Source organism: Trachemys scripta, chromosome 13 (assembly GCF_013100865.1).
Source record: "Trachemys scripta elegans isolate TJP31775 chromosome 13, CAS_Tse_1.0, whole genome shotgun sequence".
Classification (NCBI taxonomy): Eukaryota; Metazoa; Chordata; order Testudines; family Emydidae; genus Trachemys; species Trachemys scripta.
In genome coordinates this window covers 41,017,075-41,032,748 of record NC_048310.1, presented here as the reverse complement: position 1 = coordinate 41,032,748, position 15,674 = coordinate 41,017,075, and the positions used below count along the sequence as shown (strand labels likewise).

At 44.3% G+C, this 15,674-nt stretch overlaps 1 protein-coding gene across 1 annotated transcript in view; it reads right to left on the bottom strand.

Moving 5' to 3' along the window:
* The window catches only part of GFOD2 (glucose-fructose oxidoreductase domain containing 2), a 51,575-nt gene that overhangs the window by 28,052 nt on the left and 7,849 nt on the right, over positions 1-15,674 (bottom strand). Inside the window, exon 2 of the mRNA XM_034788702.1 lies at positions 6,095-6,438. Within this exon, the coding sequence (XP_034644593.1) occupies positions 6,095-6,353 (259 nt within the window). The 5' untranslated portion in view covers positions 6,354-6,438. The remainder of the gene's footprint in view (positions 1-6,094; positions 6,439-15,674) is intronic.

Here is a 15,674-nt window from a genome sequence, read left to right as displayed (position 1 = left end):
AACTCAACCTTCTGAAAACCAGGGACTACACAGTTAAGATAAATGCCCATGCAACCTTAACTCTACCCTCTTCAAGCGATGCCCCAATATGCCCATAACACACTCACTCCCACTTTGCCTTTCCACTGTAATGGACAGGCCCTACCTGCACTTGCCCTATGCTCGAACAGAGAGCCTGCTCCCCCGAACAAATACCACACCTGTAAAATTTAACAACCACTTCATACCCTTTTACAACCCCTTCACACTAGAACTCAGGATACCCCCTAAACCTGTAATTTCCTCTGCCCATCATTAAAGCCACTGACTGCTCTCTTATACCACCTCACTACTGAGGATACCTATGGCAAGAAGACCCCAGTGCCCTGCTATTGACACAACTACATAATTCTGTACTGAAAAGATGCAGACTGGAACCTCAAGGTACATATAAACCTTTTCCCTTTGATAACACACGGGGGGGGGGGGGAGGAGGAGAAGGGAAGAGACGACTCAAACCCAGATCTCCTCATATCACAATCACAGCTCTTCCAAGCTGCTCCAACTTATTCCTCCACCATGCAACAGCTACATCTAACACAGTGAATATAGCTGGAGTGTGAGCAGAGAATTACTAGTGGCTATTGCCTGCACCAGGCAGGGAGAGTTAACTCTATGTAGGCGTTTACCTTCGCACTGTATTTCCTGGTTCGCAGAAGGTTGATTCTGTTGAACTTGATGTTTTGGAAGGACATGAGCTATCACTGGGCAACCTTAAATCTGTGTTAATGAAGTTTTTTGTTCTTTAATTTGCTAGCTTTTTAAACAGAAAAAGAAATGTTTGTCGGTGGGCGTTAACGGTCATTTAGACAGTTGTAGTTCTCTCTGAGGCTTGCAGTGGATATGCTACCTCAGATATGCTATGGCTAGGCAATAATCAAAAGACCTAGCTTTTAAACAGTGCTTTTCATCAGCAGATTTCAAAGAATTTTACTTGGATTCACCCCCAAAAAACAAACAAACAAAACCAAAATCCCTGACAGGCAGATTTTCGCAACCTGCCTTTTCCAAATTTCTGCCCAACATGGGACTCAAATTGATATTCGCTGGGTAGGTCAAGTTCAAAGTACTACTGCTGGTCCCCTTGAGCTCCCCAGCTGGTGTTAATAATCCTGTTAACTCCTGTGTCAGTGCTCAGTGTAACCTTTAAGGTGTGAGAAAAGGCTCACGAGCCTTAGTGTGTCTAAAGAAGTCAACTTTTTCAATCAAATGACATTTGAATGTGATTTCCCCCGAAGGGCAGCATTCTGTTGGGGTAACTCTCAAGTGTTTGGGACCCTGGAGCGATGAGCTGAGCCCAGAGGTGAAAGTAAGCCGGTGCGCTGTACCGGGGCGGATTGGCTTCCCCTGGCGGCAATTTAAAGGGCCTGGGGCTCCCAGCAGTGACTGCAGCCCCGGGCCCTTTAAATTACCGCCAGAGCCCTGGGGTAGCGGCGGCGGGGCTCCAGCGAATATTTAAAGGGTCCGGGGCTCCGGCCACCGCTACCGCCCTGGCCCTTAAAATAGCCGCTGGAGCCCCACTGCCACCTCCCCAAGGCTCCGGGGACGATTTAAAGGGCCCAGGGATTTAAAGGCCCCGCCTCTTCCAGTTGAGGCCCCACCCCCTCCTAAGGGCTCTGGAGTACCAGTAAGTCCTTTAAGTTATTTTCACCCCTGGCTGAGCCCTGGGTTTGATCTCTCTCCGTGAGCAAAAATAAGTTGCTAGAATCTGTCAGCGTTAAGAAAAGTCCGTCTATTTCTCCCCTCCCCCCCAGAGGCTGCATTTTAGGAAACCCTGGGTCAAATGGCCCTAAATTTGGATCCACAACAGAACCCTGAAACCCCATGAAGCACACCACATTTCAAAGCAATCCAAATAACCATGTCCATTTTAAAGCACTTAAGAGTTGAGCTTTAAACAGAAAGCTGGTCTTAAGGTTAACTATAGCAGAGCTCTTGCTTTGCTATAATCCATTAATTTAGTCTTGACCATTTTAATATTAGTGTGAAGAAAGTGTGTGCACATTAGATACCTCAATGAATTATTAATGGGATATGGAGCCTTTCAGCAGTTCATATACAGCCCCGGTTGTTAGAGAATAAAAGTCACCTGAAAGTTGTACAGTAATCTGTCAAGCAGCTGGCAGGTCCATCTTTTAATTTTGAGAACATCACACTTTGCACACTTCTGACCAGTCACAGCAGAAAGGCTCAGGGCTATACAAAATAAACTCCCCCACTTGCTCCTGAGTGGGGTGGTCCCTTTAAAGCCAGGGCTTGTGCACACTGGCAGCTGAGTTGCAGGAAGATTATGCTACAACTATTCTGCAACCCTACAACCACAATCCTTGACGCGCCTATTCAGTGATTAACTGACATGGCTGCAGTTTCCAGAACTGTCTATCCAGCACTTTTCACTAATACCAGATTCACTTCAGCTTGCCCCGCCTGCCTCCAAACGTGTAAGTTACAATGTTGACCCCATCACCACCAGTACTGCTACTTATCCTACATTAAAATGTCTATCACAGGAAATTTTAAAAAATCCTAGGGTATGTCTACACGACCTGCTGGATCGGCGGGCAGCGATCAATCCAACGGGGATCGATTTATCACGTCTAGTCTAGATGCGATAAATCGACCCCCGAGTCCCCTCCCGTCGACTCCTGTACTCTACTGCCATGAGAGGCGCAGGCAGAGTCGATGTGGGAGCAGCAACAGTCAACTCACCGCGGTGAAGACACCATGGTAAGTCTATTTAAGTACGTCGACTTCAGCTACATTATTCACGTAGCTGAAGTTGCGTAACTTAGATCGACACCCCCATCCACCGCCAGTGTAGACCAGGACCTAGTGTCATTTAATCCACAGGCTCTTCAAGAGTTCTGAGCCATGTGAAGTGAAGTGCATGTGGATACACCTCATGGAGATGTATAATCAATAACTGGAAGCATGCTCCTCTATTACCCTGTCCTCCACAGGCATCTGGGAGGGACTGAGCAAATTTCAATTTCAATCATAATAAAATGACCAGCTATGTTTCAAACCTTAAGAAATTCTGCCTGTTTTGAAGTACTGCCAATATGTGACAACTCCATCTATGCAGGAATGTGATAAACTCAGTCCAAAATGCTTTCCTTCATTTTGCTACTTCCTGTTTACACGAGCTCTGAAACACAAAAATCCTCCCACTGCTTGCGATAAGGAGATGGAAAAGCTGTATGCAAACAGTAATAGTAATATACTTGGTCAACATCACAGGACACCTGCTCCAGGAACAACAAGGGTGAATTATCTAAAAATGCAAAACAGTGATAGAGCCCTTTTCTATCTACCTCAAGACAAACATACATTTAATGTAATTGTAATACATTATCCCACAAAGCCAGACTGACAAACAAAGCATACATCACAAAGATCTCGCTTATCTTTCAAATAAGTAAAAACCCACCTAAGCCGAGAGAGCAGCTGAATTTCTCCCTCTTTATCTACTCCATAAAGGATCAGCAGGGCAGGTGCAGCCGTGTTGGCTCTGGTGTCCTGAACAAATTCTCATTTGAGTTTTTCTAATATTCTGCCTCTCTAAGTTCCGAAGCCATTTCAGTTTAGATACGTTTCTTTTTGCTTTCTACCTTAAACTGATGCATTCTATCAAGAGGTGGCTGCATTTCAGTTGTGGGCAATATGAGACTCATTTTATGAAGTGGCTTTAGATCCTTTGGGGTGAAAAGAGGTACATAAATGTAAAATAGTTTCTTGCCTTACTGGTTACTTATTAGTCATGCTGGTCTTAATTTTGATTACTTTCTAGGCATTGATCAGCTATGCCTTGCTCATGGCTCAAAGTTAATATCACAATGTCACTTATGTTAGGACTGTACCCCTACATGTTATTGGATTGTTGATTAACTGTTTATGGTTACCAATAAATTAAAAAAATGTAAACTAATATTAGTGCCACCTGGCACCACTGCCTCCTCCCATGGCCAAACACCTGACATGGTGAGACTGGCTTTCATTGCACAGCAGTCTAGCCATTCTCAGTTCCCCAATCTCCCAGCTGGTAAAGCACAAGTTTGCCCCCAGCCACATACAATTCCCTTGCAAAAAGGCTCTAGATGTAAGGATATCAGCATTAAAATAGCAATCATAATAGGCATACTTGCCACCTCTGAGCCCATCATATAACAGGTGTTCCTCCAAAATACTGGATCAAGGAAGAACATTTTTGGTAGTATGTGCATGCTTCTGGAATTTGGTCCCATCAGAAATGTGTTTAAGGAACATCCTAGACAAATTTAGAAAAAGCTGAAAGACAGGAGAACTAGTAATTATCTATTGACTCTGAAATGGGCGCATCAGACAGTCTTTAGATGAGACCACTTCAGGGAAAATAAAAATAAATGAAAAGTAAATAATCCTCAGCTGTTCCAGAGTTTATTTGTTGATCTCTTAAAAGCCATCAGTCCCTCTTGTTTCACTTTTCCATTTACTGCATAAACACTTGTCGCACAACTTCATTTTCTTCACCTCCTTCGATTGAAGTGATGCCATTTAATGTTTCCTTACCTTTGAGGAATGGGAGTTTTATTAACAACCTAAATTTGTCTCGTGTTCAGCTTAGTTTACCAGAAAAGGTTCAACCACAAATTCATCTCACTTCACGTGTAACCTGCAGAGGGTATCATAGCAAGTGAAACGGTCACCATTTAAACAGCATTTAGAAGAGATTTTAGCATATTTCAAGCAATGAATTCTCACGTGTACATTAAATTTTCCATCGGAGTAGTTCCTTGGGACCTAGGACTAGCAGTAATAAAGCACTCAATACAAGTCTAACAACAACGTGAAGACAAAACCCAAAGATCACCTCCCCGAACATCTGACTGACATCTTAGAAGGGTTAGCATGAGATGTATACTTCAAAAGCAAGTTACTTTAGCACAAAAATCTGCTTAAAAGGCAGAGAATAAAGGATTACCCTAGCTGATACAGCACGACATATTCCCCAATCCTATAAACCCATTCACTTTGATCTCTATTAAGAGTCACAAGAAGTCGAACTTTAGATTTACAAGACTATATATAGGCACTCACCACCCTGTATAAAAACATTAAGGTCAAGAAATCAAAAGTTAGGAAGTTGGGGAACTCCAATTGCCTATGCAACCAGTTCCCAGTCTCCTTGTGCAGCCAGTCCCAGTATCTCTCCCTCTCTACACCAACTCTCAGCCCTCCCCCTCCTGAATTCTTGTCCTAATCCACTTCTTCCACCCTTATCTTGGCTCAGCCTTTGCCCCCTCTGTGTTTCAGTCAGGAGGATTCCTCCTCATATACCATGCTGCCAGGTGCCAGCAGAGAGAGCAACAAGAGATGCTCTCCAGACTTTCCATTCGTATGTGTAGTGCCATAGGAGCCAGCAGCAAATAGCAGGGCAAGTCCAGCTCAACCCCTGGATGGAGCATGCTCAGTACTGAATAGTCAAAGAATTTAGCTGCCAAGCTCACAAGTCTGTTTAACATTGGCAGATTTTTTCAAAACCTCATCACTTGGTCAAATTTGGTCATTTTTAAAATGTGAACAGCAAACAAAAAAAAATCCCTCACCCGGGGGGGAGGGGAGATGGAAGGAAAGCCAGCGCCACACCACCCCAAAAAAATTTGAAGTCCCTGCTCCACAGCATGGGGGCGCTAGAGGTTCTCAGTTAAACCCTCGTAAAAAAATTTTTTTGAACATGGGCAACAAAATATATTTTGCCCTAATCTCATTCTCCAAAGTAGCTGACCGTTCTTTCTGAAACTTTCCAAAAAAATTCAGCCTCAGGTAGACACCCAGCATGGGAAATTTCAGCCTAAACAGTTAAAGTTATAAGAAACTATAAATAGGGTCTTCTAATGGGAAGTGTCAGGTAACTACAGGCAGCACTACCAGCTCCAAACAGAATGGTGTATTTATAGTACTACTGATTATTCATTGACAAGTCAACAGCTACAAATTTAAATCTATTAGAAAGTGTTTTTTCAATCAGATAGTCAAAAAAACCTTTTGCTCTGCCTTAAAAGAGAAAACACGGTACCTAGAGCTTTCACAGCAATTTGCCGGGTTAGTGGTGGAGGGATGTTGATGCAAACCAAATCTACATCCTGGTGCAGCAAGACATCATCAGTCCGACTGGTGTAGAACTCAATGTTCATTTCTTCTGCTAGCTGCTTTGCTTCCTCTTCAGTCTTCCCCCAAAGTGCTTCGATGGAGAAACCCTCTGCTCTCAACAAAGGTACCAGTACCCGGGCAGTGCTGCCAGTCCCAAAAACGCCCACTCCAGGAAGCATTTTCATTGCGTGTTCACTCAAGCCTTAGTGTCCATATGTAGACCGCCAGCATAAGGTTTAGCTCCTCAGCCTTCCATCTCAACCACAGCTCCTAAAACAGCAAATGTTACAGTTGGATATTACCGAAGGGTACATTTTTACATCAAATGCATTCACTACTGAATGTTCGTGTTACCATTTTGGTGTCATGAAAAATGCTGAGAGACTCACACAAAGTGAAATCATAAATAAACCTAAGATAGAGCAGCAAAAACCAGCAGACTAAAAGGAGATCCACAGTGCCCTTGTCTTTAATGCGAAGGTGTAACAGAGAAACAACATCTTAATAAGAAGAACAGGAGTACCTGTGGCACCTTAGAGACTAACAAATTTATTAGAGCATAAGCATCCGAAGAAGTGGGCTGTAGTCCACGAAAGCTTATGCTCTAATAAACTAACAAGTATTCTCACACTTCTTATCAAACTGTCTGTACTGGGCTAGCTTGATTATTACTTCAAAATTTTTTTTCTCTTAATTAATTGGCCTCTCAGAGTTGGTAAGACAACTCCCACCTGTTTATGCTCTCTGTATGTGTGTATATATATCTCCTCAATATATGTTCCATTCTATATGCATCCGAAGAAGTGGGCTGTAGTCCACGAAAGCTTATGCTCTAATAAATTTGTTAGTCTCTAAGGTGCCACAAGTACTCCTGTTCTTCTTTTTGCGGATACAGACTAACACGGCTGCTACTCTGAAACCTGTTACTAAACTTAGTTGATTAGAACAGATAGAACATTTTTTCTTGAACTAGTAGTTTATATAAGATCTTTCCCATTGATTTTTAAATAAAAGGTATTTAATTACAGAAACTGCATGATCCTGAACTATAAAATTATTTTTTGCTCACACACATTTAAAAAAAACAACAACTCAGTTTGCAGGTGTACAATAGATGAAAAATATAGTATAATATGAGTTCATATTGTATTTCTGGTTTAACATTTAAGTTGCATAAAAGAAAAATGAGTTAATAACTAAATATAAATATGAAATCAAATGAAAACTTGCTACATTTCTCATCTTCATCACTGTAAACAATTCCAGTTTATATGTAACTATGTTTTGTAAAAGGTTGCCATGTGTAATCACTCCACATCTTGTTTTATATATTCATTTTTCTGTTGCTGAAATATTAATCAGACACTATTATGTTTCAAGAAAAAAGAACAGGAGTACTTGTGGCACCTTAGAGACTAACAGGTGCCACAAGTACTCCTGTTCTTTTTGCGGATACAGACTAACATGGCTGCTACTCTGAAACCTGTTATTATGTTTCAGTTATATAACCCCTAATAAGTTGGTATTTTGCAAGCCCCTTACCAACCAATATACTTGCATTCTAAAAGATGATCGCCAATGTACCAATGCCCATTTACTTTCTTAGATGTTCTTGTCCTATTTATGGCTACACAGAGATATCATTTGTTGCTTGGGCTCCTTAAGAGTGTTCCTTTAATAGGTTTTTATTTCCCTATAAAGTGGAAATCTATGGAAATTAAGGCTCTGCACACACCTCTTTCTCTAAGTGCATCAATATGTTGACATTTTATTAATAAAATATTTAAAAATGAAAATAAGAACTGTCTATACAGAGCTGACACTTTACTGAGCACCAGATTTTGCAACCTTTACTCATGTTGAGAAGTACCTTACTCCTTGAATAGTCCTCACTGACTCAATGGGACTATAGGTAGAGTATTGCTCTACTCAGTGTGTGAGTAAGTGGTATCACAATCCGGCCCTTAGTGACATTGTTAACTAAAATGCGAGACCATATTGAGTAGCACCATTAACCTGAGATTATTTCCTTCATTTCTCCTGCCCAATACTGCATTATACCTGCTATTGCAATGAACTGATTTGTCCACCATCCATCACTGTGATTTACATTTTAATGTGCTTTTGCTGACCAATTTACAGAACTCTTGTGGCTTTGTCTCTAGTATTCCAACACACAAATATGTGTAAATTTGTGTTTGTCTAACCTAGGGCTGCCACCTTTCTAATGGTTGGTAACCAGACCCTGAGGCCTCACCCCTTTCTCCTCCTCTTCCCCCAAAGTCCTGCCCCTTTCTCCGCCAATTGCCCCCCCACATTAAAAAAAAATGGACATCAGGGCTTGTCAAATGGCACCTGGACACACAAGCCAAAACCTGACTATCCAGGTGAAAACTGTACTGGTGGTGACCCTAAATTAATTGGAACTATGTTTCCTTCTCTTGTTTAGGAAGCTTTTTAAAGGGACCACATTTCTCTGGTTCAGAGAGACACAGAATCGGAGGGTGTGGGAGGGGGGAGATAAAAGCTTTCTTAGATTATACCTAAAACACCCTACAAGGGCCAGAGCAAGACTGTCCCTGATGACATTACAAAAGAGATACAAAAGCAAAGGTGTTTCTGCCATGTTAGAAAACTATTTCAGTCTACGATAAAGGCACTTCCAATATTCAGCTTCAGTTTTCCTTTACTCTGGCCCACACTGAACAATTCCTCTCTCTTCATGGCATTTACCCCCAGCAAACACAGATACTCCTATACAGTTACTATGTCCCCACATTTGCCAGGCATTTAGCCAACCCAGACATAATTAGTTTTTATCATCTTTCCTGATAAAAATCAGTCTCTCCAGCTATTTATTGTCCTTCTTTGAATTTCCTCTGCCCAAACCTGTCTGTAGTATTTGAAGTGATGTCTCACCAGAGCTTCATGAAAGGCAGCCCCCGCCCCCCATTCCGAGACACCTAGAGTCCAAGCTTGGGCTTTGGGGGGACTGTTCTATATCCCACTGCAAGTTCGCATCCAACATCATGTCCACTATTGACCTTTTTCAGGGTTACAAAGTCAGGTACATTTCTTCTTTTAAAACAGTATGGAAGGATTTAAGTTTGCTTTTCTTTAAAAGCTCATTTTTGGAGAGCAATGGTCTCCTTTCTAAGCGGAAAATGGGGATGTCAAAGAGAATGGTTGACAGACCCTTAGCAATAGCAGGTCAAACAGGAGTACTGTCATGAAAACATGCCTACAAACCCTTCTATAAGCAACAAAAAGCCTTGTCCTTTTGGCAAGAAAGAAAGAGCAAAGCACCATTTACAGTGTTCCCTACACATCCTCCCCTCCTAGAAAAGCCACCTTGTAAGTTAAACGGTAAATGAGACTGTACATTGAAATGAGAGTCTCACTATTAACATAGCACATTTGTTTTACAAGTTACTAGTGCTTAGTGAGCACTCTGGAGAAAAGACTGGGTCTCCACACATGTCCATGCAGTGCCTAATCAGGCCCCTGGGTACTATATTTGAATTTGTGACAGAAGTCAATCAGGGAAATAGCAAAGCAAACCCAGCACCACTGAGCTTTTATTTTGCTTGAGGTGTATAAATGTTTATGGAGGCTATAAAAAGTTACCAGCTATTTACCCCATGTGCTTGACATCTATTCATTGTTCTGTGTTCTGGTACTCATACAGTGTCATACTCCTTTGCTTTCTTTTATTGGCAGAGTTCAGAGCTCACTTGCAACTGGAATTCACTCCCAGTTAATAAGCATCTAACATTAAATGGAACCCTGTCAAACAAGTCTAGTATCAAAGGACTCTGAAGGACATTAATTATGTATATAAAGATTTCATTTCACTGATAGGAAACACTTTTCACTTTCATGCCTATTTAACTTTATAAGCTAATAATGCCTTCTACCCAAATGGCAGTTTGCTATGACTGTGAAGAATGCTAGTGTAACAATGCACCTACATTTGGTGGGGTTGGGGCTGAAAAGCAAGAAGTAGTGTGTAGTAGAAAGAATATCATAGCCTTCAGCAATTATGTAGAGACAGAGTCAAAACTACAGAGCACACGAAAAGAGTCTAGGAAGGCCTAAACTGCTTGAAGTTGTTAATATGATCCCAAACATAGCACTTCATAAAATATATAACTGCAGGCCCTTGCCACTCAAACTGAATTCAGTTTTAACTCCTTTTAAATTTTGATTTGATTTTTCTGTATTTCCTGTCCTGACAGCTCTTAGAAATCACACAATGGTTTCCAAGGAAGTAAACTGATACGACACAGACACTAGATCCCAACATCAGTGAACAGTATTCTTGCCAGCAAGTTAAAAAAGCATGGATTGGATGAATGGACTATAAGGTGAATAGAAAGCTGGCTAGATCGTCTGGCTCAACGGGTAGTGATCAATGGCTCCATGTCTAGTTGGCAGCCGGTATCAATCGGAGTGCCCCAGGAGTCGGCCCTAGGGCCGGTTTTGTTCAATATCGTCATTAATGATCTGGAGGATGGGATGGATTGCACCCTCAGCAAGTTCGTGGATGACACTAAGCTGGGGGGAGAGGTAGATATGCTGGAGGGTAGGGATAGGATCCAGAGTGACCTAGACAAATTGGAGGATTGGGCTAAAAGAAATCTGATGAGATTCAACAAGGACAAGTGCAGAGTCCTGCACTTAGCATGGAAGAATCCCATGCACTACTACAATTCTGCAGAAAAGGACCTGGGGATTACAGTGGACGAGAAGCTGGATATGAGTCAGGAGTGTGCCCTTGTTGCCAAGAAGGCTAATGGCATATTGGGCTGCATTAGTAGGAGCTGTGACGTTGTGCAGTCTATATGGTTTTATAAAAACATAATAAGTGAATATAATGTAACTGGAATATGTTTCATGCAAAAGGTCTCTTGTAAAGTATCATTACAAAGCTTATAATCTACTGAATGTGATCATCCTATTTGTATAAATGTACCACTCTTGTATCTGAAACTAGAAATATGAAATATAACTCTGAGGACCTATCGTAATTATGCAAAGTGTGGGCCATTAATGGTGGTTTGAAATCTTGACTCCCATTGTCTGCAGTTGGCTGGGTTTACCTGTGAGTCTTCCTGTATATGTGCGTTCCGGCCAGTTGGGGAGAGCGGAGAGTCCCGGCCGGGCTCTCCGCCCTGCTCCCGGCGCTCTTGATGAATCTTGAGGACTCCCATTGTCTGCAGATGGCTGGGTTTACCTGTGAGTCTTCCTGTGTGTGTGCTGGCAAGTGGGTAATGAAGTCTTGCAGTGACATGTGATCATGCAGGGCCGGCTCCAGACACCAGCCCACCAAGCATGTGCTTGGGGCGGTGCCTGGAGGGGGGTGGCGCGGCGGGGCACTCTGGCCCGAGAGCGGGGCCCCGGCCGGGCTCGCCGCCCGCCCTTTAACCTGGGTGCTTTTCCAGTGTGAGTGTGTGAGTGTGAGTGTGAGTGTGTGTAAACCCAGAGGGACAAAGGGTTCCTGCCTTATGCAAAAGATATATAAAGGGGTGGAAGAGAACAGAGGGGGAGAGGAGCCATCATGAAGAATCCCCTAGCTAACACCTAAGCTGGAACAAGAGCTGTATCAGGGGAAAGAATTGTGCCCAGGCCTGGAAGGTGTCCAGTCTGAGAAAAAACTTACTGAAGCATCTTTGAGGGTGAGATTATCTGTATTCAGTTTGATTAGGCATAGATTTGCGCATTTTATTTTATTTTGCTTGGTGACTTACTTTGTTCTGTCTGTTACTACTTGGAACCACTTAAATCCTACTGTCTGTATTTAATAAAATCACTTTTTATTTAGTAATTTACTCGGAGTATGTATTAATACCTGGGGGAGCAAACAACTGTGCATCTCTCTCTATCAGTGCTATAGAGGGCGAACAATTTATGAGTTTGCCCTGCATAAGCTTTATGCAGGGTAAAACAGATTTATCTGGGTTTAGACCCCCATTGGGAGTTGGGCATCTGAGTGCTAAAGACAAGCACACTTCTGTGAGCTATTTTCAGGTAAACTTGCAGCTCTGGGACAAGTGATTCAGACCCTGGGTGTGTGTTGGAGCAGACGGGAGCGTCTGGCTCAGCAAGACAGGGTGCTGGAGTCCTGAGCTGGCAGGGAAAACCAGAACAGAGGTAGTCTTGGTACATTGGGTGGCAGCTCCCAAGGGGGTTTCTGTGATCCAACCCATCACAGGAGCATTGCCAGCACATTGAGGGAAGTGATTATTCCCCTCTATTCGGCATTGGTGAGGCCACATCTGGAGTACTGCGTCCAGTTTTGGGCCCCCCACTACAGAAAGGATGGGGACAAATTGGAGAGAGTCAAGCAGAGGGCAACGAAAATAATTAGGGGGCTGGGGCACATGACTTATGAGGAGAAGCTGAGAGAACTGGGCTTATTTAGTCTGCAGAAGAGAAGGGTATGGGGGGATTTGATAGCAACCTTCAACTACCTGAAGGCGGGTTCCAAAGAGAATGGAGCTAGGCTGTTCTCAGTGGTAGCAGATGACAGAACAAGGAGCAATGGTCTCAAGTTGCAGTGGGGAAGGTCTAGGGTTGTATATTAGGAAAAACTATTTCACTAGGAGGGTGGTGAAGCACTGGAATGGGTTACCTACAAAGGTGGTGGAATCTCCATCCTTAGAGGTTTTTAAGGCCCAGCTTGACAAAGCCCTGGCTGGGATGATTTAGTTGGGGTTGGTCCTGCTTTGAGCAGAGGGTTGGACAAGATGATCTCCTGAGATCTCTTCCAACCCTGATATTCTATGAACACTCAGGAAGGTGAAGAAACTTGCCCTGGTCTTCCAGGGGGAGCCAGCATATTTAGACAGTAACATTTCCATCAATTGTTCACAGGGATAATCTACTTTCAAGTAGTCAGTTAACTAATTTTAGCTTCAGGCGAGAGCAGCTTTCCCTAAGGATCAAAATTTTAGCAATTTGTTTAAACAAGGGGATAACTTTTCCCATCTGCGCATGTTTCACTATTTAAACCAGAAGCGTCAAAATTTTGCCCAGTTGAGGACCATGATGGGAGTATGCCAAAGCCATGAGAAATGCACCTGGACTCAAAGCATTTCCAGGCATTTACCCAATATCTCTGAATTATACCTAAGATATCCACTCTTTCTAGAAGTCTGATGACATGTAATGTTCTGAATATAGTGCTGTATACCTCCACCCTCCTAGATCACATGGCATTGCTGGAGATTTATAGTTCTGTAAATTACGATCTTAGCCGCAAGGCACTATTATTATACGCCATGCCTGCCTCAAGACAAATACACCACCCATCACACCTAACTGGTAATTTTTTTTTCAATTTAGGTTAAACTAGAAAGGCCATCTTCTCCTGTTATGTATCCATAGATAGCAATACCCTTGAAAAACTCCATTTACAGGTCAGTAATCATCCTCTTTCCAAAGCCCAGTGTGGTCTATGGCAGTGCTTCTCAAAGTGGTGGCCCGCGGACCGGTGCCGGTCCGCAGCGAGTTTCTTCATAAGAGCATCGAATAGGATAATATGGCACCGGTCCCTGGCACATTGGAAAAAAAATTGCCGGTCCCCCACATCAGATAGCTTGAGAAGCACTGGTCTACGGCATTCTACTCTGAGTGATTAAGTAGCTTCAAAACATTCAAAGGCAGAAATCCCAAAGGATTTTGTTTTCCTTTAACACGAAGGTAGGCAATTTATGCTAAATATGAGATTTATTTTTAGGAAAAGTAACTCCAATATCTATTCTTAATAAAACGACACTCAAAACAATTATTTAGAGAAGAATGGGGACAAAAGCCATCATGTTTGATCAGAAGCAGATTAAGATTTATTGGGGCTCTGAGCACAAAGAACATTTTGGCCCCCCCATATCATGCGGGCCCAGGGCCACCAGAACCAGAGGGGATGGAGGGCCATGCCCCCCCCTTTTCAACATGGGCAGAGCCTCAGGCAGACGTGGAGCGGCAATGGCATGGGTGTAGTTTGGGGGGGCAGGAAGGGGTGTTGCCCCCTCAAACTGCAAACCTCAAGCCAGAGGCGACAGGGGGAGCGGTGCTGCAGGTGGTTGCTGCCACAGACACAAAGTCCAGGCGGCAGCGGAGGCAGTCTGTCAGCAGGAGGGACCTAGCAGGGGCAGCCCGACAGCAACAGCACCCACGGGGGCAAGCACTGAGCAAGCCCAGGTAGAGTGCAGTGGACACTGAGGCCAGGCTAGTAGCAGCGGGAGCTGCGCTGGAGGCTGCCTCCCTGCCCGGCTCCTCCCGGCCTGTGACCTTCCCGGGGCTCCCCGCCACCTCCCAGCAGGGGCAGGGCCTCCTCTCCCTGCAGGGAGGGGACGGGAGACCAAACCAGAGCCCCCGCCTCTAGGTCCGACCTGCAGCAGCATGCCCCGGGGGGCGGGGACACAGCTGGGGGCTGCTGTCAGGCAACCTAGCCCCCGCCCAGGGCAAATGGAGGGTCTGGGGCCACTACCTAGCTCTGGCTTGTGGCCTGGCCATGGAGTGGGACCTCAGGGAGAAGAGGAGCAGCAGAGGGCAGTGCCACAGTTCTGGCACTGGTGCCCCCCCCACACTTCTACCCAGATTCCAGCGATCCTGCAGGGGCCCCAAATTGGTCAGGGCCCCTGGGCACGGGCCCCATGGGCTTGTGCATTAATCTGCCACTGCGTTTGATAAATACAGAAAACATACCACTGCCTTGATTCTGTGCTCCTCTCACCTCTACAAGACTCACATCTCCCCTTTCTTTAGCCAAACTGAAGGATCCAAAATGATACTCTGAGGTGTCTTACCCTTGCTCGATGATTGGCTTTTACCTTACCGTTTTTGCCCAAATTACATAAGAATGTCTAAGACCTGGTCTACTTATAAACTTACACCATTTAACAAACCACCAAAGCACTTTTATTACCCAAAGAGCACACACACAGGCTTGCAGTGAAATAACCGCATTGGTTTTCATTCACTCTTTTTGTTTTCCAAGCGTGTTACTCTGAGCTGTTGAGAGGGCTGAAGAATTTCCTAGACACCCAGAGGTATGGAACTCTGGGACAATTTCACCTTTTGTTTGTCCCATAGGTCTCCTGTTTCTTTGAGCCTCTTGTCACGACACATATAGGAAAGTTGGGGGGGGGGGTAATTCTAATGCTATCCTAGGCTCAGGGCCATCCTTAGGCATATGCAGCATACGCAGCTGCGTAAGACACCATGAAATTTGGGTGCCCTAGGGAGCTGCATGCTGCATACGTGGCAGCACCAGCCCCGGTGACCAGACCTATCCCTCGGCTGGCCCCCCCGCGGCTACACCAACTGCAAGGGGCGGGGAAGGGCCGTCCCTAGGGGGGCGTGGGGCCCCGGACAACTTCCTCCACCCCACCTGTTACCCTTCCCCCCTGCTCCACCCCCATCTCACCCCCATTCCACCTCTTTCCCCAGCGACCCCACACTTATCGGCAGCGGCGGAAAGCGGAGCCACATGGCCCCAGACC